The 27,595-nt window shown below is 43.6% G+C and overlaps 1 protein-coding gene and 1 long non-coding RNA gene across 6 annotated transcripts; one reads left to right on the top strand and one right to left on the bottom strand.

The window, feature by feature from the left end:
* Nucleotides 1-43: 43 nt before the first annotated feature.
* LOC131136888 (neural cell adhesion molecule L1.1-like) lies at nt 44-27,304 on the bottom strand. 4 transcript variants are annotated; one of them, XM_058084216.1, is made up of 30 exons: nt 27,236-27,304; nt 27,090-27,163; nt 16,430-16,643; nt 15,736-15,750; nt 15,486-15,597; nt 15,090-15,259; nt 13,564-13,686; nt 12,081-12,251; nt 11,576-11,690; nt 11,317-11,501; nt 11,111-11,242; nt 10,890-11,033; nt 10,600-10,711; nt 10,071-10,231; nt 9,830-9,989; nt 8,804-8,931; nt 7,823-7,924; nt 7,533-7,748; nt 7,321-7,391; nt 6,933-7,158; nt 6,762-6,868; nt 6,410-6,677; nt 6,208-6,330; nt 5,961-6,137; nt 5,367-5,480; nt 5,138-5,287; nt 3,974-4,105; nt 3,833-3,905; nt 3,722-3,733; nt 44-3,584 (listed from the first exon to the last, which is right to left on the bottom strand). In XM_058084216.1, the coding sequence occupies exons 3-30, from the start codon at nt 16,560-16,562 to the stop codon at nt 3,326-3,328; spliced, it is 3,891 nt and encodes a 1,296-aa protein (XP_057940199.1). In that variant the 5' UTR covers nt 16,563-16,643; nt 27,090-27,163; nt 27,236-27,304; the 3' UTR covers nt 44-3,325. The 4 variants fall into 4 exon arrangements, with proteins under 4 accessions (XP_057940199.1, XP_057940198.1, XP_057940200.1 ...); XM_058084215.1 differs by lacking the exon at nt 27,236-27,304 and having other exon boundaries at nt 27,090-27,220; XM_058084217.1 differs by lacking the exons at nt 3,722-3,733; nt 27,236-27,304 and having other exon boundaries at nt 27,090-27,220.
* Nucleotides 8,794-23,056, top strand: LOC131136898 (uncharacterized). Of its 2 annotated transcripts, XR_009131828.1 has the most exons (6): nt 8,794-9,375; nt 9,878-10,736; nt 19,009-19,078; nt 20,867-20,949; nt 21,036-21,053; nt 22,160-23,056. It is a non-coding gene; the product is annotated as an uncharacterized LOC131136898 (long non-coding RNA). The 2 variants fall into 2 exon arrangements; XR_009131827.1 differs by lacking the exon at nt 21,036-21,053.
* Nucleotides 27,305-27,595: the final 291 nt, after the last annotated feature.

Below are 27,595 nucleotides of genomic sequence, written 5' to 3'. Positions count from 1 at the left end.
AGGAATAAAACCAAACATATCAACGGAGACGATGAGTCAGCAGTTTTGCTAGTAGATGTTTATTAGTTGACAGTCTGGGGTTAGTTAGCTAGTTTGAGCAACAAGCAGCTACAACATTAGCACACTTCGGTATTGCAATACAGGCTCCCCCAACATCATCATCATCAATATCATCATCATCATCAAGCATCGAGGGTGACGTGACGCCCCTTCCCGCATCCGCACGCACAGCTGCTTTTGTTATTTGCGCTATGAGTAGTATTTTCTGTTTTGTTGTTTTACCTCCATTTTTTTAAAACCTTTTTCATACATAAAAAAAATGTTTTTCATATATTTATAAAAAAAAGAAGGCAGCAGAGTAACAGAGGAGGCCTGAATGATGAATTATGAATGAATAACAAAGGAATATTTGCACCAGTAGCTAAGTAGCTAACAGCGGCGGCCATGTTGACTTTGGATTGATGCCACATTATGCATTTTGAACTTTCATCCACAAGCAAATTATGTCTTTTCAGTCATGAGCCGTGTAAAAGATGGCTTTTCTTCCACGGTGCTGTTCTGTAGGAATAACATATCCCGCTTTGCAAGTAGTATCAAAACCGGAACACTTTGTTTTTGTTTTTGTGAAAGGTTTCACTTCCAGATAACGAAGGAATTGTGTGTAATGTGCATGCAGGCCAGTAGGTGGTGATATACCTTTGTTTTCTTTGCAGAAACGTCCAGTTTGGGAACCCGTTTCCAGGGTTTTGAAAGGCTGGCGTCATGTAAGTGAACAACCAAAACAAACACACAAGAATGATGTCATAGAAATACTAAAATAACCTACTTTGGCAGATTGTTTTGCGTGTACCAGGACGAACATGCTTCAAGAACTATTGTCAACTCAATGAGACTTCATGATGTTTGGTTTCAGTTGTCAAGTTTGACATGCCATCACGCGGCTCGTATAAAACAGACAATGGCCTTTGTGATTGTGTCCACTCAAGGCCATAAAGTTTTTTAAAAAAAGCATCACTTCACTCAGTGTAAATGTTAACATATTGTGGCCGGCTGCGTGGCTAAAAACACCCCCAAAAAATGTGTAAAAGAAGTGCTATCTGTCTAGTCGCTAAATGTCTTACATATACAAAAAAATGACACAAGAGGAAATCGTCGTCGTCGTCACAACCAAAGCTAACAAAACGGCGGCAACATGCGACGTTTTCAACATGCTGCGTCAAACTTCAAAAAAACAAAACAAATAATTGGTGGAAGGTAAATCAGGCATTGAGTCTGAAAGCGACACAAGCGTGAACATTGTATGTATGACACAACAATCAGCAGCAGTGCAAAAATCAAACAGGGCAAAAGTTCCGATAAAAGATGCAATGACAATTATTCAAAACAACAAAAAACAATCTCACAATCAAAACGCTTCTATTTACATTCAGAGGACAGAGTCCGTAACGCTTTTGTTTGCTACACAGGACCTCATCCTTCCCTCCGTGATGTCTCCTGGTGTGTGTGTGTGTGTGTGCGCGTGAGGATGATGAGCAGAGACGGAGGAGAGGAAGCTCAATTGGACTTTCTTAAGGCAACAGTCTCCCCTAAAAACAACCAAAATCTCGACGAGAAAAAAAGCTGATTGACACACATAAGATGCAACAATGATGTACGTTCATGAAAGACAGTGTGATGTTTTGTGGTCCCGACATCATCTTTGTCCCTCTCTGATTTTTGCCAAAATAAACTGACTTTTGTGGAAATGAATGGAAGAAGGCCAAGCATCCTAGCATGCATAATCATTGGGAACGCAGTGGAAGCTTTGAAGTCTAACACCATCTATTCGCAATTCTTTTCAAACAATGAAATTGACATTTTCAATTTAACATGAACTGGTGTAACAAGTAGTTGAATATTATAACACAAACCCAATGACATACTTCAAGGATGTAATGTAATTTAACAGAAGTTAAAGCAGACTGGTTTATGCTTCCGGTTTTGCTCCTTCAAGCCCTCCTACTTAGTGGAATTTCAGTGAACTCCACAGTTGGGTGGCAATTGCTGTAAAACTGCAAGGGAAGTTCAGTTTCCCCTAAAATACCCCCCACCCCCAAAAAAGTGGTGACTATGTACTGCTGTGTGTATTTTTCATTGACTAAATATGGGCAAGAATAGCTTCTTATCACAGGTAACTGACACGACTTCCTTCTCGTTCACCACGGAAATTTAACACAGTCGGACGCTAAGGGTCTACTGACTTCGATGGGGAAGCGTAGAGTTGGTTGTTCCACTGTGCGAAACTGGACAGTCATTGGATAAATGCTAGGCTTTGTTCCCAACCATTGGACGCTCAGTTTTGCTGGGGGTCTATGGAGCAATCGGCTTTCATTCATTCATTCATTCATTTTCTACCGCTTATCCTCACGAGGGTCGCGGGGGGTGCTGGAGCCTATCCCAGCTGTCTTCGAGGCGGGGTACACCCTGGACTGGTGGCCAGCCAATCACAGGGCACATATAGACAAACAACCATTCACACTCACATTCATACCTACGGACAATTTGGAGTGGCCAATTAACCTAGCATGTTTTTGGAACAGAACATGCAAACTCCACACACGGTGGAATTGAACTCAAGTCTCCTAGCTGTGAGGCAAACATGCTAACCACTCAATGATAATTGGAACGCCTTTTTGATTGACAGTGAAATGAGTGAATCTGCGATTTTTAAAGTATTATTTTTCATTCCGTTGTTCTGACTACTGATCTCCAGCGACTTTGTCTTTGTTAAAAACGACTAGCGTTGTGTTTGGCGACTCTCGTCCGTCACTCCGCACTGCGGAGCTTCTCCCCCGTCACGATCACTGACAGTAGAGCTACTGGTTGAGGCTACTGTGTGATGTTTCTTGACTAAAAATGTAGATTACCACCACCAACCAGTTTGTGACTGCGGAGTTAATCAGGAATGGGGTTGAGAAGGCACTAGCGAAATCCAATCCATTAGTGGATGAGTGTCATGGTTGCGGACTCACTGCCCCTACCATTTTGGGGGAGAAGCATAAACCAGTCAATGAAAACTTGATTGAAGAACATAAACGTAAAAATGAAAGTGTCATTCTTCGATCATTTCCCAAATTCCCCCCAACTACATTTCCAGAAGTTTCCAACCTTCGCAAGCTGAGGTGTGTTCCATCAGATATGTGTGTGTAAACCTGGCGTAGAAAAGGCGAAACATCGTGTAAACAACTTCTCTGCATAAACATGGAATGTATTTAGACTGTGTGTATGACTCACAAGTGGTCTATCCCTTTATGCAATGTGTGTGTGTGTGTGTGTATGTGTGTGTTTAGCTGGGTCGGTTGAGGATGGTCGACATGGATGGAGCGATGGGGGGAGGCGGGGCCGCATTCACAGGGGAGGTGGGGCCAGAGCTCTCGTTGCCGTGGGGAACGGGGCCGCGTCCGCTGTACTGGCCGATGAAGGAGCCGTCCTCGTTAAACTGGATGTCCACGCTGTCGCCGTACTCTGCCAACGAATCGTCGCTGCCCAATTTGCTGTCCCCGCACAAGGACGGCTGGCTGTCGGAACGCTTCTCGTCCGTGTCGCTGTGAGATGTTGACGGACAGCTATCAGGTTACGGTAACGTTATGAAGGAAAAAACCTTTATCCTTGAACCAATGAGTGGTTGAACACAGCATCACATTAACTAACATGCGGTTAATGAGGCATTCAAGTTCCTCACCTCTCCAATGATCTGCAACCGAAGCGTTCAGGGGGAAAACAAAAAGTTCAAACACACTTCGTCACACCTTTTTCCTCCAAGCTAAGAAACACGGTAGTCGTGACGACCCACCTGTATTCCCCAAAGGTCTCATCCTTCATGGGCCGAGCTTCCGAGTCCACCTCCTTTTCTTCTTTGTCCTTCACTGCAGACGAGACAAAACTTTTGACGTCAAACAAAAACGAGAATAATGTCCTTTTTAGATGAGCTTACCTGCATATTTGCCGCCTTTTCTGCGTTTGACGAGGCAGAGGATGAGCAGTATTAGTATGAGCAGCACGATGGCGCTGATGAGTCCGATCAGCCAGCCTTGAGTGGCGAAGCCTCCGCTCACCTCAGACGGCCCTGCAACAACACATCTCATTTTGTTGAAAAATTGTTGGGAAAAAAAACAAAAAAAAAAATTGTATAATTTTTATTATTTTTAGATATTTTAAATATTTTTTAAATATATATTTTTTAAAAATAAATATATTTTTTATAATTTGGTTTTCAATGGGAAATTTTCTACATTTTGTTCAATTACTATACCGATAATTAACCATGGCCTTAAAGGGGAACTATTATGCTCATGTTTGGGCCCTTTGTCATGAGTTGTAGACTCCTATAGAGCATCTACATATGATAACTCACACAGATCTTCCAGAATCTGCACCTATTCCAGCTGTATTTCCTGTTTTAATTAATTCCACTTTGCTGTGATTAATAACATTTTCAATCGCTCCGGACTACTTCCAGACTACTGCCGAAACCAACGCGCTAACACGGTGAAATCTTCCACAAGACGAGGGCAGGCGTACCCTAGATCAGGAAGTCCCTGTGATGTCACAGAGAGCCAGTGTTAGAAAAAAACTGATGTGGATATCACATTAAAAAGTTGACTGTTTACTTCAGAAAACATTCATTTTAAAGCATATTGTTGTTGTTTACATATCACTGCGTATACTTACAACCACTAGGGGCACCCGTTAAATTACAACATGTGCGTTCATAACCATATAATTTTGTTAATGATTATTAACAACGAAAAACAAAAGATTAAAAAATAGCTACATGTTAACGTTAACTGTTAAAGCCGCACAAGGACGACAACAAAGAAGTTGTTTATCAAACCAAGCTTAACCCCACCAATGACAGGTCGCCAAACTCAAACAATCGGTATTTTGATGTAGACTTACATCGATATAACCGAGTATTCAGAGCAATACCAATCTTAGCCAACACGAGAATACTACATTCTAACTACATTTGTAGGTCATAAAAGTGGAAAAAGCATAACAGGTCCCTTTTAAAACTGAGGTGAGTACCAAAACCAGGATTCTAGTGTACCATTACACCCCTGTATCGTACTTTAAAGTGTGTCTCTTCATTGAGTACCTGGTCCCAAGGTTGTTTTTGCTGACTGCCACTGAGTATAGTTCCCATGCATGACGACAAGATGGTACTCAGTTCCTGGCTGAAGGCCCGTCAATGAATAGAAACCTTGGCTGGAATTCACCATTTCCGATTTCTCCCACTGACTCCCAGCTGAAAAACATCGAGATCATATCTTCACGATATCTTTTCCGATATGCCTCTTGTTGTCCATAGGCTATATTTCACATACCACTCTTCCTGAGGAAGCTGATGTGGAAGCCGTGGTTCCTTTCTCGTTCTCCAGGCACCCAGCTCAGATTGAGCACAGTGTTACTGGCCGTGACGGAGATGTTTGATGGAGGAACTGCATAGATGGGGAGAACAAAGAGAACCTCGTTCATGCTGGTAGAAGTGCTTGTCATCTCTCCAAGAAATTTGCAAAGTGTTAGAATCAAGGTTGTTTTTAGTGGTGGACAAAACCGTTCATTTCAGTGAATCGGATCATTCCGGTTCATTCAGTAAAATGATCCGTTCATTTCGTTCAGTGGGTGGTTAGCTTGTGATACTGCGCATGAACCCGGTCAGTTTGTTCACTTGTGTTCATGTTTGTTCCGCCTCAACTGTCTGATGAACGAACGGCCGACCAGTGTCTGTCAATCTTTCGGTCTCGGTCTCTCAGTCAGCTAACCCCACCCACCTACAGAGCGAGGCGCAACGATAGGATAAGACAAAAGGAACCAATCAAAAAAAAAACATTTGCAACTCGTTCATTTCGTTCACAAAAAAAGAACTAGTTCTTTTGACCCGTTCGTTCATGACCGACACACCACTAGTTTAGTTTTACCTCCATCAAAGAGAGTAGCGTTCCTCCTTGTTATGGGCGGTCCGTCCCCTGCGGCAGTACGTGCGATCACCTTGAAGATGTAATAGCTCTGAGGGTCCAGAGCGTCCAACACAAGGTGGGTTACACTGGGATCCCCAATGATCTCCATCCGAACCAGACCGTCTTGGTTCTTCACCTCTACACACATGAAACACAGCCCAGTCAGCCAGTGACAAAGTATCAGTACATGACAACAAATCCAGTTTACCTTGTTGGTACTGCACCATGTACCCCAACAGAAGTCCGTTGGTTTCCTCAGGGGGGGTCCAGTAGAGAATCAGAGAGTTCTCTGATGGGCTTTCAAAGCTCAGCGACGCTGGAGGTCCAGGAGCTGCACCACAACAAGATGATGAAATAACGACCGTAAAAAAAAAATCAAAATAAAAACCAGACCCCTCCTCGAGGCTCACCTCCTTCTGGGGTGCTGACGTGGACCGCTGTGGAAGGGGGGCTCTCTCCTTTGCTGTTAAAGGCTGTGACGGAAACCGTGTAGCGGGAGTAGAGCTGCAACCCTGTCACTTCCCTTGAGGTCTTCATGCCTTGGACCTCCACCATCATGTTATCCTCTTTGGTTTGCGCCAGTCTTCTCTGTCGCTCCCTTCCCTCTTGGAGGTGTTGCCTTTCCTCTGGGGACCGCAAGCTGCGAGGGCCCTCCGGACCCAGCCTCTTGATGTAGATCTGGGGCAGGAACCGGAAGAACACTGAAGTAAGATCGTATATTTCTTTTGAATTTAATTGAAAACAGGAGAACATCTCTGGTACCCTGTATCCCAGAAGAAGACCTCTGACGTTCTGGGCTTCATTCCACTTCACAGCAACGGTCCTGTTCATCACCCGGACCGTGACTCCACTGGGAGCTTCCTCTGGAACTAAAATAAGAAATCCATCATGATTTGAATCCAAAATGACATGAATTCTTATGCTTCTCAGTACCGTCCTCTCCAGAATGTCCGATCTCCGCCTCCGGAGCAGGTCCTTCACCCAATGAGTTGACGGCTTGGACTTTGATCTCAAACGGTACATATGTTCCTGTGTTGTTCACCAAGAAGGGTGGAGACTTGGCGTAGCCGTGGTTCCAGTGAACACTCTTTCCACCCGCCTTCCTCCACAGCACCTTGTACTGGAAGTCCTTGCCGTTGTGGGATCGCTTGGGCATCTCCTGCAACGCCACACAAGTATGTTAAAAACTCTGTTCTAGACGTTCATCCAATCAGTAAATGTGAATTTTAGAGGTTTATTGTGTTTTTTTTTAACAATATTTAAGTCTATGGTACTGTTAGCAATGATTTAGGGGCATTTAATCACACATTGAAGTACTTACGTCCCACATAATAGCCAAATTTCCCGCATCGGAGGACTCACTGCGCACACCGCCAGGGTTATTGTGTGGTACTAGGAAAAAATTACACAATTTCACTTTGTAACTACTTCAAAAATAACGTGCCCATTTTTAACTTTTACTCATTCATAGTCAGAAACACAAGAAAACAACAAAGCTCTCAGTGCTAAATGCACAATACTGGTGGTTCCTACCAGCAGGGGGCGTGCTGTAGGAAAGCGTGGTCTTGCTAGGTTCGCTTAGGCCGATCTCGTTGACTGCGATGACTCGAAAGACATACTTGCAGAAAGGGTGGAGTGAGAGCTGCATGTGGTTAAAGTCACCGGGCACCCGCTTCATCACCTCCCATTTCCAGACGTTGTCATCCTGCCTGTGGGACTGCTGCTCCTCTTTTGCCTCCACAATGAACTCTGTAGGTACAGTATAGGGCGCCATTGGGGGGTCACATCATGCACCATGTGATCATGGGGTCAAAGTGTGCTACCTGTGATGGGGCTGTTGTGTGAGCGACCGGGGATCCAGCTCAGAGTCAAACTGTAATCCTTCACGTCAGATAGAGTCACATCCTCAGGGGGGTCCGGACGGGCTGAGAGTCCCACACAGAACTTTATATTTGTTTTTTTGATCATACAAACAAACTTAAGGCGATATACTTTCATATTAAATGTTCCAACTAATGCATGTATTCCTGTTTCTATAGGGAACACATTTATAGCGACACACAAACACGTCTTATGTAGGTCTTTATGGCTTCATTCATTCATTCATTTTCTACCGCTTGTCCTCACAAGGGCTGCTGGGGGTGCTGGAGCCTATCCCAGCTGTCTATGGGCGAGAGGCGGGGTACACCCCGGACTGGTGGCCAGCCAATCACAGGGCACATATAGACAAACAACCATTCACACTCACATTCATACCTATGGACAATTTGGAGTCGCCAATTAACCTAGCATGTTTTTGGAATGTGGGAGGAAACCGGAGTACCCGGAGAAAACCCACGCATGCACGGGGAAAACATGCAAACTCCACACAGAGATGGCCAAGGGTGGGATTGAACCCTGGTCTCCTAGCTGTGAGGTCTGCGCGCTAACCACTCGACCACCATGCAGCCCCTTAAGTGGCTTATTTACATTTAATAAGTTTAGTATATGGCTGCATGGTGGACGAGTGGTTAGCATGCAGGCCTCCCAACTAGGAGACCCAGCTTCAATTCCACCCTGTGTGGAGTGTGCATGTGTTTTAAGTTCTCCGATTTCCTCCCACATTCCAAAAACATGCTAGGTTAATTGTCGACTCCAAATTGTCCATAGGTATGAATGTGAGTGTGAATGGTTGTTTGTCTATATGTGCCCTGTGATTGGCTGGCCACCAGTCCAGAGTGTGCCCCGCCTCTCGCCTGAAGACAGCTGGGATAGGCTCCAGTGCCCCCCCCCCCCCCCCCTCCCAAGATAATGATAAAACTCACCTACGACTGTGATGGAGCCGCTGCTGGTCGCCTGGTCAAGCTCGGTGATGACCTCACAGGAATACTCTGCGTTGTCTTTTGATTGGATGTCAGTCACTTTGAGTGTACCGTTGGCAAATATAGTGTACCTATACACACACACACAGAAACACAACCGCTTATAACTGACTTATTCCAATTTGCTTATAACATTTGTGTTATAAAATCATGTCTTGAAATAAACACACAGTGATTGTTTCAGCTTTGAAGAATAACAATAGTATCAGTAGCTTATTACAAGCTACTGTCATATATTATAGATATACTTAAAAGATGAACAATTAATGAAATAATTCATACATCAGCCTTGCTACAGCTGGTATTAGATGTGTGAACGCTAATTAAACATTTGTAAAAAAAGTTACATTTATTTAAAATGTGGTTAAAAATGCACTTGGAATCAGTTAATCCGGGATCGATTATCTACGTCTGCAAAGGCCGAGCTCTTGGCCGCAGCCCTCCATTCAGGATGAGGCTACCGGAGGGAGTCATTGTGCCCGGCTATCTTTATTCATATCGTTCCACCTTTTCAGGTATGTCACGGGCAGTTATATGTATTTGTTACTGTACTGTAACGTGAGCATTTTGAGCACATTTGGTACGTTTTAAGAACTTTTTAAAGTAGAGTTTAGTGCCACGTTTTAGATGCTACATGGCACTGCTAGCTAAGCTAGCTAACCGACGTTTGTTAGAGGGGTAATGGCACTGTTTATGTTTGATGTATGTATTTTTTTATGTAGACATGTACAGTATATGTTCTTTAAGTAAATGTTTAAAATAACATGTAACAAGGGACACTGTTTTTTGTTAATTAATTTGCTGTGCAAGTCTACTGGTGGGAAACAAAATGGTTACTGTGTGCTTGACATACACATGTTTTTTGTGTGAAATAATTAAAACGTTCTGGATGAGACTGCCAATATCTTTCCCCATTTTCAGAGTTGTAACACTACATTAAGACATTACATAAATAGTATGTTATGTTACTTGTCATCTGGCGACGACTCCTGCAGTTTTTGTCCGTCTTTCCTCCAGACAATCTGGTACCGGAGCAGTCTGGGGTCCTTAAAAAAGTGACAGTCCAGAAGGACACTTCCGCCTCGGAGTGCTCGCACGTCCTGAGGGCCTGTCAAAATCACCGTCCCATCTAAAAGGCGAGAAGAAAGGTAAGTAGTTCTGCAGGTAAGAAAGCCCTTCTCTGTGTTGTTATCGTATGTGTGACACTCACTGAAGACTTCCAGGTGAGCGGTGATGGAGATGTTGGTGTTTTTAATAAAGCAGATGTACGTTCCACTGTCGCTGTAACTGACGTCCGATACTTCGATTGTTCCGTCAGTCAGCAGGGAGACACGAGGGTCTGACAGCAGGGGGCCCGGGTCCTCGCCCACCCTGCACGAGACACAAAAAAATATGGAACTAAAGAAGGAAACAAGATGAGACTAGTGGGATACAAGGTCAGGTAGAGAGCTGATAGGCTGTCACAAGAGGGAGGCGGGACAATGACAAATACAGCAATATAAGCACTTTAACTTCACTTTTTTATGATTAATTCACCAAATTGCCTTTTCAAAAGCTTTAACGTACTTTATAAGTGACAAATTTTGCAGGCGCTGGTGAAATTAATTAGATTTTTGCGCAGATACAACATCTAACAGGACGTACTTTAGGGTGTGGCCACCATTGCTAAACTGCTTAGAGTCAAGCAGCCACCTGAGGGCGCTGTTGCGTGTGTGTGTCATTTTAGCGGTCACACTCACCATTCGACGTGAGGCAGTGGAGAGCCGAAGGTTTCACAGAACATCTTGATGGTCCCGCCCTCGGTCACTTTGTACACGACTCCGTCTGAGGACAGGATCTGAGGGGGGAGCTCTGAAGGACACACACACCACTAAAGGTCAGCCATTGAAGAAGACTGCTAAAGGTCATCTATTAAATATGTGCTATAAAACCCTTAGGAGGGTGTGTGACACATATTATTCTTATAATATTTCCACCATGGTGATTAGTAAACATCATATGTTGGTTTTTATTCTAAATGTGTACGTACCAACAACATGGAGGTAGGCATTGTGGATGATGGAGCCATGTTTGTTGGCGGCCTCACACTGATACACCGCCGTGTCGCTTAGCTCTACGTCGGTCAGTTTCAACACACCACCCGAGACACTGCGTCGGTCGTCGCCATCCACTTCTATGGGACAGACGGACACATTAGAACTTATGGGCAATCAATGAGCTTTCACTCCTGGACTGTTGACCGGTCTTTACCTGACAGCAGTTGGCCGTTGATTCTCCAAGTGATGTTAGGGGTTGGGATGCCTTCAGCCAGACAGTCCAGTCTCACAGTTTCTCCGGGGGAGTAGCGCAGGTTCTGAGGCTTCTTCACCCAATAAGGAACAGCTTCACACATGAAACAGGCCACAACTTTAGCATCGAACATCAGGAGACACACACAATAAGGCAGCCACGCTGACCTTCCACCGTGACAGTGAAGGAGTGCTGGGTGGAGCCGTGCACATTGAACGCTTGGCACTCGTACTCGCCGTCGTCACTCTGGCTGATGCTGTCAAAAGTGAGCCAGCGGTTGTGGTGTTCCCGATGGCCACCAGTCTCATCCAGATTGCCGTCCTTCTTCTTCCACTCCACCTTTGGAGTCGGGCTGAAAGAAGAAGAGATACTTATGGGTTGACTGCTGGACTTCTTACAGGGGTTTCAAAAACAAAACATACTTACAGGCCTTTGGGGATGCATTCCAAGGTGAGACTTTGTCCGCGGAGCGCTAGCACGGACGAGTGGGTGCTGCTCGGGTGAAAGAGCTGAGGCGGCTTGCCGTTAGCTACATCGTTACCTAGATGGAGAATCAGAAACATCCAGTGTATTGATAAATAACACTTCCTTACTAGGTGGTATCACATCGTAGTTACTCAATGAACTGCAAACTCCACAAGATGGCGGTAGTTGCGTTCTAGCTCTGCATGCGCTTTAAAATCTTGCTTCTCTGCTGTCGTCAAAGATGTCAAAGTTGGTGTGAAGCTCATGTGTGTTTGTTGTCTGTTGCTTCTGTGTTGTGCAAAATACTATTTCATAAATGACCAAAAAGAGGTCCACTTTTTCATGCGCTCCAAATCATTATTTGAACTTGCTATAAAAAGCAGCCTCTCTCCATGTATCTCCTGCTTCCAATTAAAGCTACATCCTCGTTACACCTTCATGAAATAAAACGTGCGTGTGTACTCACTGGGCAGCACGTTGAGGGCGATGGCGGTGTCGGGTAGGATGGTTCTGGCTGCAGAGTACTGAGCGTTGCAGATGTAATCCTCTCGGCTGTCACTCTTGAGGAGATTAGCAAAGTACAAATTGCCGTTGAGGCCGACCATCACTCTGTCGCTTTGCCTGATGTGGACCATCTCTGCGGGGTGTTGACAGACGACACTGAATGTTACTCTCACATATGTGTTCTCACGTACTGAATAGATTTCGTTCAGAAGCTTGACGAAAAGGGTGGAAAATGCTTTGGAAACTTTGTAAGATTACTGGTAGTCTTCGACCAGGCGACAATTAGTGCCGTGTTGCGGCCATTTTGGGTTCGGATGGCCCTCACCCTTGTCTCACAGGCAAGCTCAGTGTGTATGATAATTGAGCTCCAAATAATTGCTCTTCAGCACGACCAAGTAATCTTGGAAAGGCAGAGTTTGGTGGCTAGTCCAGCTTCATATTGTTCACAAATCAGTCCCGTGTGAAGTACACATATTTTTTTTCTGTTGCTGGCTGGGAACCAGAAACTCCAACCACTTCTGCCTGATGCTTGCCTGAGCTAAAGAAAATTTGTTTTGCCTGAAACCTGCTGAAAACATTTCCTGGGAGCGATTGCTCAATTGGGCATGCCCATATAAGGAGGTCAGGGCTGCGTTGACGTCAGTGGCATCCAAAATTTTGTCATCACTAGCCTTCGTTGGACTTGACACATGCGTACCTTATGGATCTTGTATATATTCGGCCATTCTCTTCACCATCTTTGTCATGTTTGTCCAACTTCATTCAAGTTGTCATTAATTATACTATAAGGCTACTATACGTGACTACTTTGTGTCACGTTATTGTACGGTGCGTTATGTTTAAAAGCAGCAGCGTCGACGTGATACTGCTGGTCCTCCACTTTCATCACTTAATGAATGAGTGCTGCATTCATTACCAGGAGTGGACAAGTCCTGCAATGCAGCACAGGGATGTGAGCCAGAGGGCGGAACCGGGGGGAGTGAATCAGGCAAATGATCAAAATCATAATCACGGTACCAAGCCATCATGCCATAATATGTAATCATCATCGAAGATACATCACCATGTACAGTGGAACTGGAAGAGGTGGCTTTTTTCTAACACTGGATCCCTGTGACATCACAAAGAGCCGGGCTTTTTTATATGGGAATGCGCTGTAGGCCAGATACACACTAGGACTGCACTCCCCACAGCTTTGTTTTGCTCGGTTTTTAGCTATGGATCCCAGGAAAGGCAAGCTCAGGCAAAAGTGGTTGGAGTTGGTGATTCCCAGCAAGAGAAAAATATTTTCATTTGTCAACGGCATTTCACACGGCACTGTTTTTCTGAACATGAATGTGAAATATCATTACTGTTGCTGAAGCCAAAACTGAAACCAAAAATGACTTTTACGAATACGAAAACATCAATACTTGATGTGATAAACATGCTGAACATAAACTCACTCTTGTCCATCCAGTGGATGTGTGGAGGGGTGGAGCTCTGCGGCGGGTCGCAGGACAAGATGATGCTCTCGCCTTCATATGCTCTCCTGCGAAACTTCTGCTGTTTCAGGAGCACCGGCTGAGCTGGAGATCAGACACATAAAAACTAGGTCAGCGGACTTCAGATAATATGATCAGAAAGTATAGAACAAGCTTGAGCTGAACGTAAACAAAAGGACACCTCCAGGAAGTAAAAGTAATGTAGCTCCTTTGTTGCTATTAGCTATACTGTGTAGAGCCATCATCAATGATTGCTGTTTCATGGTAGACTGGGGTCTGTTATTTGTTAAAATAGATTGAAATACAATGTAGTATTGTATAGTTCATGTAGTATTAGCTCATGTAGTATTCTGGTCACTAGGTGGCGTTAATGACCCAAAACATTGAGACATTACCTTATACATTAGATTACCTTAGCGACCGCCGGATAGGGAAAAATCCCTTTGGGGTGGTTCAGGACGGGAACCACGATGGAGTCGGACAAAGTTATCCTCCCACTCCATGTGGAAGTGGTAAGTTTTTAGGCCCTTTATTATTACATTTTTTTTTGCCGTTACTATTTGTAACTATTTGTAGTAGCCTGAAAATGGTTAGATAAATATAAGATGAAGGCATACTGTAAATTACAAAAATCAATGTCACCCAAGTATGTGATGGAAGTAAATTGACTCATCTAATTTGCATATTATGACATCACCATCCTCAGGATTTGTCAGATGAATGTCTGTTCCACTTGTGATATGTTTTCTCATCTCAATCAAACCCAGCCCAAGTTAGCTCCATAAGTCAACATACTCTCAGAAATGGCTTGTTAAATTCAGCAGTCTTGCTTGTCATAAATTTGTGAGTTTAGAAGAAATAAATTTGAGGCCAACTTGTGAGGTGTTAGCTCAGTAGCTTGCTAGCTGGCTGTTGTCTTGAGTCCCTGCAGCCGAGATTGCGAAATGTAGTGTCACCAGTGAATAATAGTTGTGTAAAGGTGAGTATAGGGGTGTTATTTCATGTCTACAGAGCTCTAACAATGTTAAAAACTGTATTTAGAAAGTCATAAACAGGTTTTTAATGCTCTAACTATGACAATATTCAATTTATTAACAATGAAGCCTAGATTGTTGAAATTTGTGCATCGTTTATCACATTGCTAGTGTTGCTGGTGTTCATGTCCTCCTGTCCCACTACTTAATGTTACATTTTTGCCTGTGGTATTCGGCATCCATTATGCCAGTTCCAATGTCATCAGTGTTCTGGTAACTGGCAATGGTTACCGCAGCAACAAGAGATGAGAGAGCAGAACAAATTCAGTCAACCTCACTGAGTCACTCAAGTGTGTGTGTGTGTGTGTGTGTGTGTGTGCGTACTTGTGTGTGTGTTTTAATGTACTTCCGGCCTCTGGTTGTTCATGTGGTCTCTCTGCATTGAGGATGATTACGTTATGAGAGATAGATGGACGGATAGATAGAAAGGTGGATGGATGGAGACTGACTCACGCTCCACAGTGACATGCCAGGTGTGTGTCATGGCGGTCCCCAGAGTGTTGAAGGCGTAACAGCGGTAGGTTCCTTGGTAGGACTCGAGCACATCGTCCTCGCTGACCTCCAGTGTTCCGCTCCCTGTCTTCTCAGACCCGAACGTCCGGCCATCTTTCACCCACAGGAACCTGACAACAAAAATGATCTCATTAGTGATGTAATATCATTTGGGGAACATTTGTTGCCATAGTAACCGAAAAAGCAGGGAGAGAATGAATAGGTGCAAAGAACTGAATTAGACATCCATCTTGTTTGAGTCACATGACTGGAGCGGGTCAGCCCCTCCCAGAGTGCCTTTATTCTGTTCTGTCCTTTAACAGTTCAAATCCGATCCATAATAAATAAGGGACATACGTGGGGGCGGGGTTACCGGAGGCCTCGCACGGTAGATAGATGTCATCACGAGAGAACGCCGTGAATGACGTCATCACCTCTGAAGGCTCTGTCAGCACTGGCGGCTGTGAAACTGGATATACACACAAACATAACGCCAATGTAGAAGTTGAATCCAGATTTGATCCACAATGCACATTTAGCAGCAATGTAAAAGTCCACGTTGTTACTTTCAAATGTCATCACCATGGCAACAACCAGAGTCACTTACTGTTTGTTACTTTGTCTGTTTGTCCACACGGAAGCAAGGAAAAGAGGGGACAGAGGGAAAGGTTGAGCATGTTCGGACACACACTTTAGGCATGGCAGCAATGAATGGCATTTTGCAATGTGGTCATTGAACACACCATAGTTGTGTGCTTTGCGAGAAGCAAAGGTTTGTACTGACGTCAGTCTGGCGTCATTCAACAATGGCGACTACCTAGACATTTTGTACATTAAGAAGTAAACCTGGGTTGTGTGTGAATGAACAATGGCAATTGAAGAGAGAAGGGGAGGGTTCGCTTTTATTGCAAATGTTGATCCAAACTCTGAGGAGAATTTCTAAGTCAAGCTAGCAGAAGTGTTTGAATGTGAGGAGCGAATTGTTTGTCAAAAATAGACATTTTTATATGTATGTGTATATTTAGGCTGCACGGTGTTCGAGTGGTTAGCGCGCAGGCCACACAGCTAGGAGACCCGGGTTCGATTGCATGTTCTCCCCATGTGTGCGCGGGTTTTCTCCTTGAATTTCAATGAAGTTCTTTCTTTATAAACGGAAATAATTAACTATAATTACTGTAGTCGGTAAATTGTAGTAGTTGTAGTTCTTGTACTAACTATAAGTACTGTAAATATACTTTATGTTTTTTCTGTTTCTTTATCTATAGCTCACCGATTTTCAGAAAATAAGACATTATACTCACAGTTCACCGGGATAATGAGGGCCCCCTGCGCCGGTGGAGGGATGGATGACAGGAGGAGGATGAAGGGGAGGGCCAGTGGGAGAACGGGGCTCGGCCCACTTGAGCCTGTCCACCATTGCTGCGACACACACATCTCTCAGTGTCCCATTGACACACACTCGTGGCGACGTCACGGCGGGCTTTAATGTCGCGTGGTGCCTTCACAGTGACCAAGCTGAAACAAAAGAGGGAGTTACTATACGTATATTTACTTTTCATCATTGGCATTATTAGACCTATTTAACGGGGAGATGAAATGACGCAATACATTTGATTCTGCAGAAGATTTTGTTTTGTTTGAAAGGACAAGGGCGCTTGTTTCCATGTGTGAACGTGATGGGAAAGGTGATGGAAGATGAAAGCAGCAGGGAACGTCCCTTCTAATGACATCACAAAGGCATCTCCTCTTTTGTCCCGCCTACTTACTGAACACTGACCTGTCACAGCAGGAGTGTATATATGTGTGTGTGTGTGTGTGTGTTAGAGGGGGCTGATACCAGATGGGTGAGGGTTCCCTTCCTCTTTGTTCGCCTCCAAATGCCCCCCCCCCCCCCCCCCTTCTCCTCTCATCCGGCCAACTTTGGTCTTTTCAGCATCTTGACTTGAAGCGAGGGGCTTACCCCGCTCCTAAAACACTACAGCAAATCCTTTTCGGAATCCTCTCAGCATGTCCATAACAACTTGGGGTCAAGCTAAAAATAACCACGTGCCACTCCAAATGGGGCAGCAGCAGCTCCATTCATGGCAGTCAAATAAAACACAAGCAATCCTTTGAGTAAACTTCTCCTTTTAAAGGAAGTAAGATCTTTCTTTGTTGTTCCAAGAGGAAGTCAGCTAATGGGAATGCTGAGGAATACACTCATCCCTCGTTTATCACGGTTAATTGGTTCCAGACCCATCCACGATCAGTGAATTTCCGGAAAGTAGGAGTCAATATTAATAAATGGATTATTTTAACCTATTCTTTTTAATAATATTTTTATACTGATAATAAAAACGTACATCTTTCCATTAATGCGAGTTCTGGTGCTCCACATCTTCATTTAAAGGGTTTGCTAGGCAGAATGAGCCCACTTTTATTTGATTAAAGGAGGAAACACCCCAGTAGGCTGCAGCGTTATCCAATGATAATCAAGTTTCGGAAGGAATATGAGGAAAATGGGAAGGACGGCTGGGCGCCCGTATTGTGTTAGAAAATAAATGGATGGATTAAAATGCAAGAAAGTTGAACATTTTCAACGTTTGAACACTGGAATGTTTTCTTTTAAAATGTCAGTAAAAAAATAAAATTAAATGCACTTTATCGTGTTAAGAAGGATTACGCAAGTTGCAGGATTATTGAAGGGTCACGAGATGGCTGCTACCAAGCTAGCTTGTTAAACTACAGTTTATTTATTCCAAACTTATGAAAGGGTTTCAAGTGCAGTGGAGAAGGACAAAGTAAGAAGTCAAAAATGTACCACTTCCACACGGAATAGGAAGAGAACTGCCATGGCTGTTGCCTGTGAAGTGACCTTTTAATGATGTTCTACCAGTAACATATGTCCATAGAGCAGGGGTCGGCAACCTTTATCTTCTCTGTCAACGATGCTGGCTTACCTACTGGGTATACCTCAACAAAGGTTGTCGGCCAATCACACCAGTCATCACCCTCATGTCCTCCTTCACTACATCCATAAACCTCCTATTTGGTCTTCCAGCATCCTTCTACCAATATATTCACTATTTCTCCTCGGGACATCCCAACCATCTCAGTCTGGCCTCTCTGACTTTATCTCCAAGGCCTCTAACATGTAATGTCCCTCTGATGTACTCCTTCCTGATCCTATCCATCCTGGTCACTCCCAGTGAGAACCTCAGCATCCTCATATCTGCTAACACCAGTTCTGCTTCCTGTCTTTTCTTCAGCGGCACACGTAACTTGCAGTTGTTATTTTAAAATGCCCGCAAGTCATGCTGGGTAGTCTCGCTGCAATAATATGAACTATGAACATTGGATGTCAACTCCTCGTTTGCTAATCAACATGTTTTGCGGTCAAGCAAAAATGCGACAAACATGGAAAAATGTTGAAAGAGTACCACAAGCTACCCAGCATATCTTGCGGTGGCATGTCTTGCATCTGACTTTTGGTGACTCAAGTGTGTCAAGTTTACATGGAAAAGGTTTTTTTAAAAAAAGGAATTCGGTAATGCCCGCGGGCACAATAAAATACAAAATCCTCAGCTATAAACCAGGTTGTCATCCTATCAAACGCCTCAACATCTCCTTGATTTAATTCACTGCTGAACGCCGTCTCACCGAAGACATGACGACATCCTTCAATGTCCTTCAAGTGTCCTGTCAACATCACACGTCAGAAATGTAGCCTGTCAACCTCAATGAAGACCTGCTTTGATTTAAGACGTTATTCATTTACACCCCCTACCCCCTCTTTCCCGTGTCTTCTTCACTCGGAGCCGCCTTTGGAGGTCTATGAATATTTAAATTACAGGAAGCTGATGCTAATATCTTTTTTTTTTTTTTTTCACTTTACCGTCAGTGATCAGCAATGAAGACAGGCGAGGACAAGCATGCTGGGAAGTCAGACATCATTTCATCTCTTCATAGCGGTAATGAGCGTGCACACACACACACACACACACACACACACACCTTATGGTCTACTGTCGTGGGTCATTTATTTTGTTAATAAACCTGGCCTGGTGTGTGTGTGTGTGTGTCCAGCTGTGCCTGTGGGGTTCATTTTTCCTTTAGAAAAAGTTCTTGTTATGTCCTGATTCTGATGGGCCTGACTTAGATTGCTGATATTGTCACAGCGATCATTGAGCATGCATGGGACAGTGGAGCAATATAGCTGTAGGGGGCGTGGGGGTGGTGGGGGGCACATTAGCCAGCTGTCACTCTTTTCCCCAAACCCACATGTGTCTTTTTTTTTTAGGAGTACGACACAAGGACACATATATTGGACAATTGGAGTATAGCTATGTTAGCTACAGTGCTAACATCACACTCATATTTTAACAGCAACATCATGCTAGGTTAGCCTGTTTACTGATGAAAAACTAAATGATAAAGAGCTCCATGTCCATGATTTATTGGGAGATATGATTTATTTTTGAAAATAAAGTGGTTGGTGTCGTCTTTCTCCTCTAAAAATATGGAGCAAACAAGAGAGAGAGAGATTATAGATTTTTCTCCTTTTTGCTGCTCATAATAAACCGGCTCTATGGAGACATATTACTATTACAACGTGAAAAACTCACTTTGACACTTTCTTTTCAATGATAGACAAAGCAGAGCCTTTTACTTATCTAATAGCACTAAACACTCAGAGTACCGAGAGACCCTGAAGCAGCCTGCTCTCAATTACCTATTAACTATAGTGTGACTGCTACACCCCCCCACCCCCAATGTCCTGAGCCCTGGGCCGTCCCAGAGAACCTGGGGGTGCGGTCTATTGGGAAGCCGGAGGGGAATGAGGCAGGGTGGGTGCAGGTGGGATGGTCTATTTGGGAGTGGTTGGGTTGGTGCGTGTGTGTGGTTGGGGGGTTGGGAGGTGGGGGGGTCGCAGGTGGACGAATTGTGCTTGACGAAGCGGGAAATGAATTCATTGATAGATTCCGATCTGCCAAGAAGAATCTGGAAGTGTGGATGAAGATTAAGGAGGGGGGAGGAGCCACTCACCCCACAGTACACACACACACACACACACACACACACACACGCACAGCCTAATTGACCTCTGATGGCACAATGTGTCCTTTCAATGATAGAAACACACACACACGTCTCTATTTTTTTTCTTTTTTTGACCCTAATTTTCACCTACATCTATTATTCATTAAATGCCCCCCCCCCCAACCACACACACGTGGATTCATGATAATGTTGACCACTGCAAATTGTGTGTGTGTGTGTGAGATCAAACTGATGTTGGCCACATCAGACTTGATGAATATGAAGGAGAGTTATTTTAATAAAGCACCTCAGAGATTAACATGTCTATCTGAAGGCCTCTATGTGTGTGTGTGTGTGTGTGTGTGTGTTTGCTTTACAATGGTAATTTTACCATTCGGCTTCTTCCTGGGGGGCAGTCCACTGGGGTGTTGGGGCATTGGGCAGTTAGGCGTGTGCATTCGGGAGTCATGACATGGGGGGGAAATATGATTTTAACATTATATTTAAGAAAAATACCATGAAAAAAAGATATGACTGGACAGACAGACAGACAGTTTTCTATTTTGACCTTTGTATTGAGTTGGGGACTCCTATAGAGCAGCTTCACACAATAACCCGCAAAGAAAGCTTTCTTGATCTTCCAGAATCTGCACCTAGCCCAGCAGTATTTTGTGCTTACAGTGAAAACAGTCTGTTTTAATTTATTCCACCCACGGCAGGATCCCGAATCCGATCCGGAAGTAGAGACTGGACAGTCCAAAGTTTCTCAAGAAAAGAGGTTACATCAAGACGTCTCTCAATCGTAAGTAGTAGTACCTTTAGCATTTTAGCACTAGGTTTTCTCCAACATCAGTAATATGTTATATGGTCATCACACATTTTTTGCAGGACTACCAAGAAACTCGGGTAGACTCACTGATTGTGGTGGAAATTTGGAATTTGCACCCCGCTCCCTGTATGCACACTATATAATGCTACACAGACAACCGCTTTTGATGTTTGCCTGGTTAGGAATGTTAACAAATGTAGCTTTCACAAAGACACACTTCCTGGCAGACATTGCTAACACTGTAAACAGAGAAGCAGCACTTTGGGCCGGGCAGAGAGCATAACACGCCCATATAAGGAAGCCCTGCACTCTGTGACATCACAGAGAGCCAATATTAGAAAAAAACTCTGAAACGGAGCGTTCAGAGACATCCCAAACGGAAACTTTAAACAATGAACACAGTTTTGGCTCATTCGGGATACTTCATTTTGTGTAGTCCAAACACGTATGAGTATGGAATTTGAAATATATTCTACTTCCTTCTGCAAGAGGAACAAGCAAGGCGATGTGAGATCACAGACGACAAAACCAATGATGTAATACTTGGGGGGTATTTGGTCTGATGTTATTCTGTGATGTATCAAACAGCCTTACAGTGCTCAGCTTGTTCAGCTTGGCAACATCATTAGGAAAGTGACATTTTTAATTAGCCTAAAAGTGTTCTCTAACCCCTTCCGATCCGACGCGAGCGAGGCAGGCGTGTCTGTATTTGCTTGTCCTCTCTCAGCAGGACAAATGAAAGAGAATGCGGCGCAGTGCATAAATCAGTCATTAGTGACGCTATGTGGCTGGATAAACAATAGCAGTCTGGGTGGGGGGGTCAGTGGGGTCCGGCCCGGGGAGCCCAGTGGCACCAGCTGGGACAGGCGAAGCGGCGTTATGGAGCGCCATGGGCGGTGCATAGCAGACATCTATCAATGTATACACACAGCCGCTACGCAGCGAGGAGTCTCGGCCTTCATTTGATACGTGACATCATATTAACGTTACAGTATCATTCGCCATCACTGTGGTAACAGATCAGCGTTAATCAATACGTGTCATGATCATGTCTCACGTGTATGATGGCGGGGGGGGGGCTGCACTTAAACAACGCCATTAACACACCACTGACGTCTCATGCTCTTATTGATTTTAACATCCTGTAAGCGAGCCGGGGTCCCTATTTGCTTGTCTCTTTAAGAAGGACGACGTACCAACTTTGAACCTGGAGAGATGTTCTTCATCTTATCTACCTATCTGTTCCGAGAGGACAAAGACGTCATTGATGACATCATGGACTAGAATGGAGACTCCAGTAGAGGAGCAGCGAAAAGTGTCTCCAAGTGGAGCCCCTCCCTGACCGCAGATCACATCCTTCAGATGTCCATCAGATCTCATTTCTCCCTCATGCTCCCTCATCCTCCCTCATCCTCCACAGCATCTCCCAGCCCCTCGTCCTCATCATGGAGAGAGGTAAGCGGTTAAAAGAATATTCAACGATTGTCCAAACGTATCACAAAAAATGTCAGCGAGTGAGACTGCCAGGAGCTTGGATCCATTTACATCTTTCCTCTATCGCTATGGTAACCAGCGACTCCAGCAGCAGCAGCACCAGCACCAGCAATATTTACTAGCCCATCCCCCACATTGCCCCTCCTTCTTTGCTCCCATCCCCCGCTCTGTCCCGCCACACTCTTTCTCAGCGGCCACGCCCTGCATCTATCGCACACACACACACACACACACACACAGTCTCCTTTCATGGTAAGAATTGTTTAAAGCTAATTTGTGTAATTGTAGCAGGTGATACTGCTCATATATTTTGACAAGCAATACTGGAATGGAATCTTCTCCACCAAAGCCTGCCTGACAACAAAAATAAATGTGTGTTTGTTTGTGGACGACTTTGGTTCTGATTGGCCAGATGCTGCCAACAACTGTTGTGCTGAAAGCAAATGTGGGCGTCAAATACATACAAATACATACTGTAAATACTGGAAGTCTATGCTATTTACTGTGGTGTGAAAAACTGTTTTTTTTGTCACTTAAATGTTTCAGATCATCAAACTAATTTAAATATTAGTCAAAGACAACACAACTAGACACAAATCGCAGTTTTTAATGAAGCTTTTTTATAATTAAGGGAGAAAAAAATCAAAAATGACCTAGAGCCCTGTTTTCAAAAAGCGATTGTCCCCTAAAACTGGTTGGGCCAACCTTAACAGTAACAACTGCAATCAAGGGTTTGTGATAACTTGCAATGAGTCTCTTACAGCCCTGTGGAGGAATTTTGGCCCACTCATCTTTGCGGAATTGTTGTACTTCAGCAACATTGGAGGCTTTTCCAGCATGAAGCTCCTTTCTAAGGTCATGATGCCACAGCATCTCAATTGGATTCAGGTCAGGACTTTGATGAGGCCACTACGAAAAACTTGATTTGGGTTTCTGCAGCCATTCATAGGTGGACTTGCTGGGGTCTTTTGGATCATTGATCATTGGTTTTGGTCTTGGAACTCTTTCGCACAGTGTCTTTCTTATGGTGGAGCCCTGAACATTGACAAGTGAAGCCTGCAGTTCTTTGGATGTTGTTGTGGGGTCTTTTGTGACCTTTTGGATGAGTCGTCACTGTGCTGTTGGGGTAATTTTGGTTGGCCGGCTGCTCCTGCGAAGGTTCATCATTATTCCATGTTTTTGCCATTTGTGGCAAAAACAGCTCTCACTGTGGTTTGCTGGAGTCCCAAAACTTTAGAAATAGCTTTATAACTGATAGATCTCAATTAATCTGTTATGTTTTAACGCGGGAACAATCACTTTTTGACACAGGGGCATGTAGATTTTGATTTTTTTCTCCCTTAATAATAAAAAAATGTAATTTAAAAACTGCATGTTCTGTTGAGTTGTGTTGCCATTGAATAATCTTTAATTTTTTTGATGATCTGAAACATTTTGGGGTGCAAAAAACGAGAAATCAGGAATTTGATAACTTATTTCATTTTAAATGTCAATGTAGTTTAGTCGTTTGAGGTCTTATCTTACTGAGCGATTATAAGGATGTTTCACAAAGACAAAAGTGTACAGTTCAATGTGTTGAGTGACATTCGTTGTATAAAAACGCTTCTGTTAGTCAACCGTTTCACCGATGCGTTTGCGGTCGCCTTCTGAATGGACGTCTGTCATGGCTGAAGCATGCGAGCCAGATAAGTAGTCCTATTATGTTTGTTATACTTGAGTGTGTGTTAAAAGCATTGTATTAGCTGCATCTGAGGGGATTAAAAGCCAAACACTGAGGGTTTGTTAAAACCTTCCTAAAGTGGCTAATCCCAGCTAATGGGGCTAACAGACGGATCAGGTCGGAAGCGGGGTGAAAGACCCCAGAAGAGCAGGAAGCATTCCTCACATTGGTGGGTACAAAGATGTCTTTCTGTGGAGCAAGAATGTCGAAAACAAGAATGAAAGAAGATGATGATTCACAGAGGAAAGGGATGTGACCAATGAAGATGGATGGATGGAACCTAAAGATGAAGATAATATATACATAATAGATAATTTCCTTTTCCCTCTCTTCCCTCTCCCGCCCTTATTGAGACTTCTTAGCAGACATCATGTTGATCCATGACACAGCATCTGGAAGCTTTTTTTTTTTTTTTTTTTTTACTGTATTTATGAACAGAAAGATCAATGACAGGACACAATTATATGTATTTGTATGTATTAACAGCTCCAAATGAAACTAAAATGTTAATCAGGTTAAAGATACACATGTCTAGAAATGTATAACACCAGTCTATTTAATGGTAGCACACTTTAACGTTGTTATTATGAGACAAAGGGTTACGTCACGTCACCACGTCATTTCGAGTGTAAATCATATTTTGTGGGATTTCATACTTAAATGCAGCAAATTGTGCTTCCGCAGTAAGAGTTACGTTAGTCAGTAATAAAAATATCTAATTACTTTTTTATTTGTCTTGATGTTTATTTAATAATAATAATAATAAAACGTTTTTGTGATATTCGGAGTGTCCCTCAATGCACCTTGCTGTCGGCTCGTGACAATAAGGAAGTGTCGTTCCGAGAAGGACTAGAGTCATGTTTGTTAGTTGCTAGTTGATAATTACGTCAACTCTCTACACCTGGGCCCGGGCAAGCTTGGTTGTAAACGTCATTTTTTTCAATTGGAGTTCATGAAATTGTTTGGTGGCCATGTTTCGTTGGTAGGAAGTAGGACGTCGTCCCTTTGGTCTATGTGGCTCAAGCGGTTGTCTGGGGAGCACTTCGAATACTGCAGGTGAGTCGTCAATTTTGGTTTGGTTGCTCCATCCGGGTACGTGGGCTAAAGTGCATAAATACTCACGGCTGAAGCACCTGAAGACTGTTGTGCATTTGCGGATATTTGTATTCTTAATACTTAGCTTTTCTGTTATATCTGAATTAAGTTAGTTATTTAATTATGGGCTATGTGTATATGACTCTTTTGAATTCCTCTCTGAAGAGTCGTTTGAGCTTTATTCACATGATCAGGTTGATTCTAATATCAAAACATTATGATTTACATGTTGGTGATAAACGGCCAAAAAGGTACATTAAAAATATATTTTAGTTGAATCATGAATTATAAAATAATTTTAATTAATTTAATTTTAAAAATAAATGTTGTTAGTAAAAATGCAATAATGTCAAGCTCAAGCTAATTGATGTTATGTATAGCAGTTCTTTGACATAGCATAGCCCGGGACTTCAACATGACAGTAACAATACTGACCGTCTTGCCAGCATCACATGAGCATGTGGTGTCAGTCTGCTTCATAACTCACTTCTACTTTAAGACAAATCAGGATAAATAATCCCGGGAGTTGATCCTCAGCTCCCCCCCTGCGACTGCACTCTCTGATCCCATTCCCAGATGTTCTCCTCACCCTTCGTCTGAGGCTCTTTTTGATATCATGGATTAAAGCTTTGCTCCTTTTACGAGAGCGTCTAGTTCCCTGTCTAGTTCCCTGTCCAGTTCTGGCCTCACTGTGAGGGAAAGAAAGTTGCTAGGAGGGGTTGCAGGAATCCAGGAGTAAAGAGACAAACAGAAACAATTGAAAGGAGGCCAAACAGACAAAGTGATGGGAAATGGAGGAGAGAGCGAGAGAGAGGATTCACGTTTGAATCCTGCTGAGTACACGTCCACTTCCTGAACCCACTCAGATAATGTCCAGTGACCTCCTGACACCGCAGCTTGTCTTTATGTGCTGCTACCATGGCAACCATGTCAATAAAAATCACTTAACATACCGCAAATCAACATTCCATCCCCCTTTTTTTTACACTTTTGTTATTTGTGTTCTCTATTGTACTTACACATACTTTTACCAATGTAATGTTTGGTTGTGTAAATTCTTTAGATAGGATCATCCGCATAAATAGCGTGATATCATATTGTGGCCACTCAGTGGAACGCAAAAATAATTAATCCAAGATGAGGTAGGCCACACAGTACACAAAATAAGCAGCTTCTACTACTGAAATGTAGTATTTTGCAGAAACACTCACATGTGACATGTTTACCAAATTATGCCCACCAAAATCCATATTAGATGACGCATCTATGAATGCAAAACAAAAATATCAGCCATGGAGACACAAATGACCCTACATTTTTTTTTTTAGCTAAGGATGTTCAGTGGCGTCCCACAGGGCTGCATTCTAGTCCTCAAGTTGTTCCGACATGTGACTACAACCCCTGCTATTTCATGCCATCTATTTCAAGTCTTCTTATCAGTGCAACCTTTACTTGGGCTGTTTGCTGTGTGAGAGTCATCCATGCTAGCATAGAATTTTGTAGCACACTTGGCAGGAAGCGATGGGAAATCGCAGCCTCTTGAAGCGGAAGGGAGCAAGCATGTGACGGGATGCTTGTGTATCATTATATGACAGCACAGCAAAATCTAATACCCATATGAATATCATATCACTGTCGTTAGTGTTATTATTCATTATTAATGCAACATTATTAACTAAACAATACAGAAAAAAATGTAGCACGACGACAAGCATTGTGCACACCTCATGCTGAACCTCATCGGAGCATCACACACACACACACCCACGCACATACACACACACACACACATGTGCCTCCTCACCTCTGTCGGTGTTTCCCGTCTCTATTCCTTCCGTCTCCCCACTGCCTCTTCTTCTTCTTCTTCAGGCGTGGATACTGCAGCGACACATAAAACACGCCCGTCTGAGTGCTCGTCTTCCTCCACCTCACCCCCCCACCCCCCCTTACCTTCTCTCCTCCTTACCGTCACTGCTCTCTCATTGGCCGCCTCACCCAGATGACATCAGCCTCTCTCTCTCTCTCTCACTCTCTTTCTCTTTCCACGTATTCCCCTGGCACTTCCCCGCCCCACCCCTCTTTTTCACCTCCATGCACCCCCATTTCTCCCTCCTCTATTTTTACCTCCCTCCGTGCCCGTCTGCTCTGACTTTACAGCCTAGTGGAGGTCATAAGAGTGTCTCCCGATTTATGACGCAATTACATGTCATGTAAATCACATGGAAATGATGGAAGACAATAGTCCACACATTTTTGGACTCGGCTTCTGAGATAAAAATCTCATATTTTTAATGTAATTTTTTAAGATGA

Source organism: Doryrhamphus excisus, chromosome 10, assembly GCF_030265055.1.
Source record: "Doryrhamphus excisus isolate RoL2022-K1 chromosome 10, RoL_Dexc_1.0, whole genome shotgun sequence".
NCBI lineage: Eukaryota > Metazoa > Chordata > Actinopteri > Syngnathiformes > Syngnathidae > Doryrhamphus > Doryrhamphus excisus.
This window is presented reverse-complemented; position numbering and strand designations above follow the sequence as displayed.

Coding starts and splice junctions, on each gene's coding strand:
- LOC131136888 (XM_058084216.1), bottom strand. CDS start 16,562: ATGTGTGTGTCGCAGCAATGGTGGACAGGCTCAAGTGGGCCGAGCCCC. Junction 11,243..11,316: donor CTTCACTGTCACGGTGGAAG/GTCAGCGTGGCT, acceptor TCATGTGTGAAG/CTGTTCCTTATTGGGTGAAG. Junction 4,106..5,137: donor AAAAACAACCTTGGGACCAG/GTACTCAATGAA, acceptor GTGTTGTTGCAG/GGCCGTCTGAGGTGAGCGGA.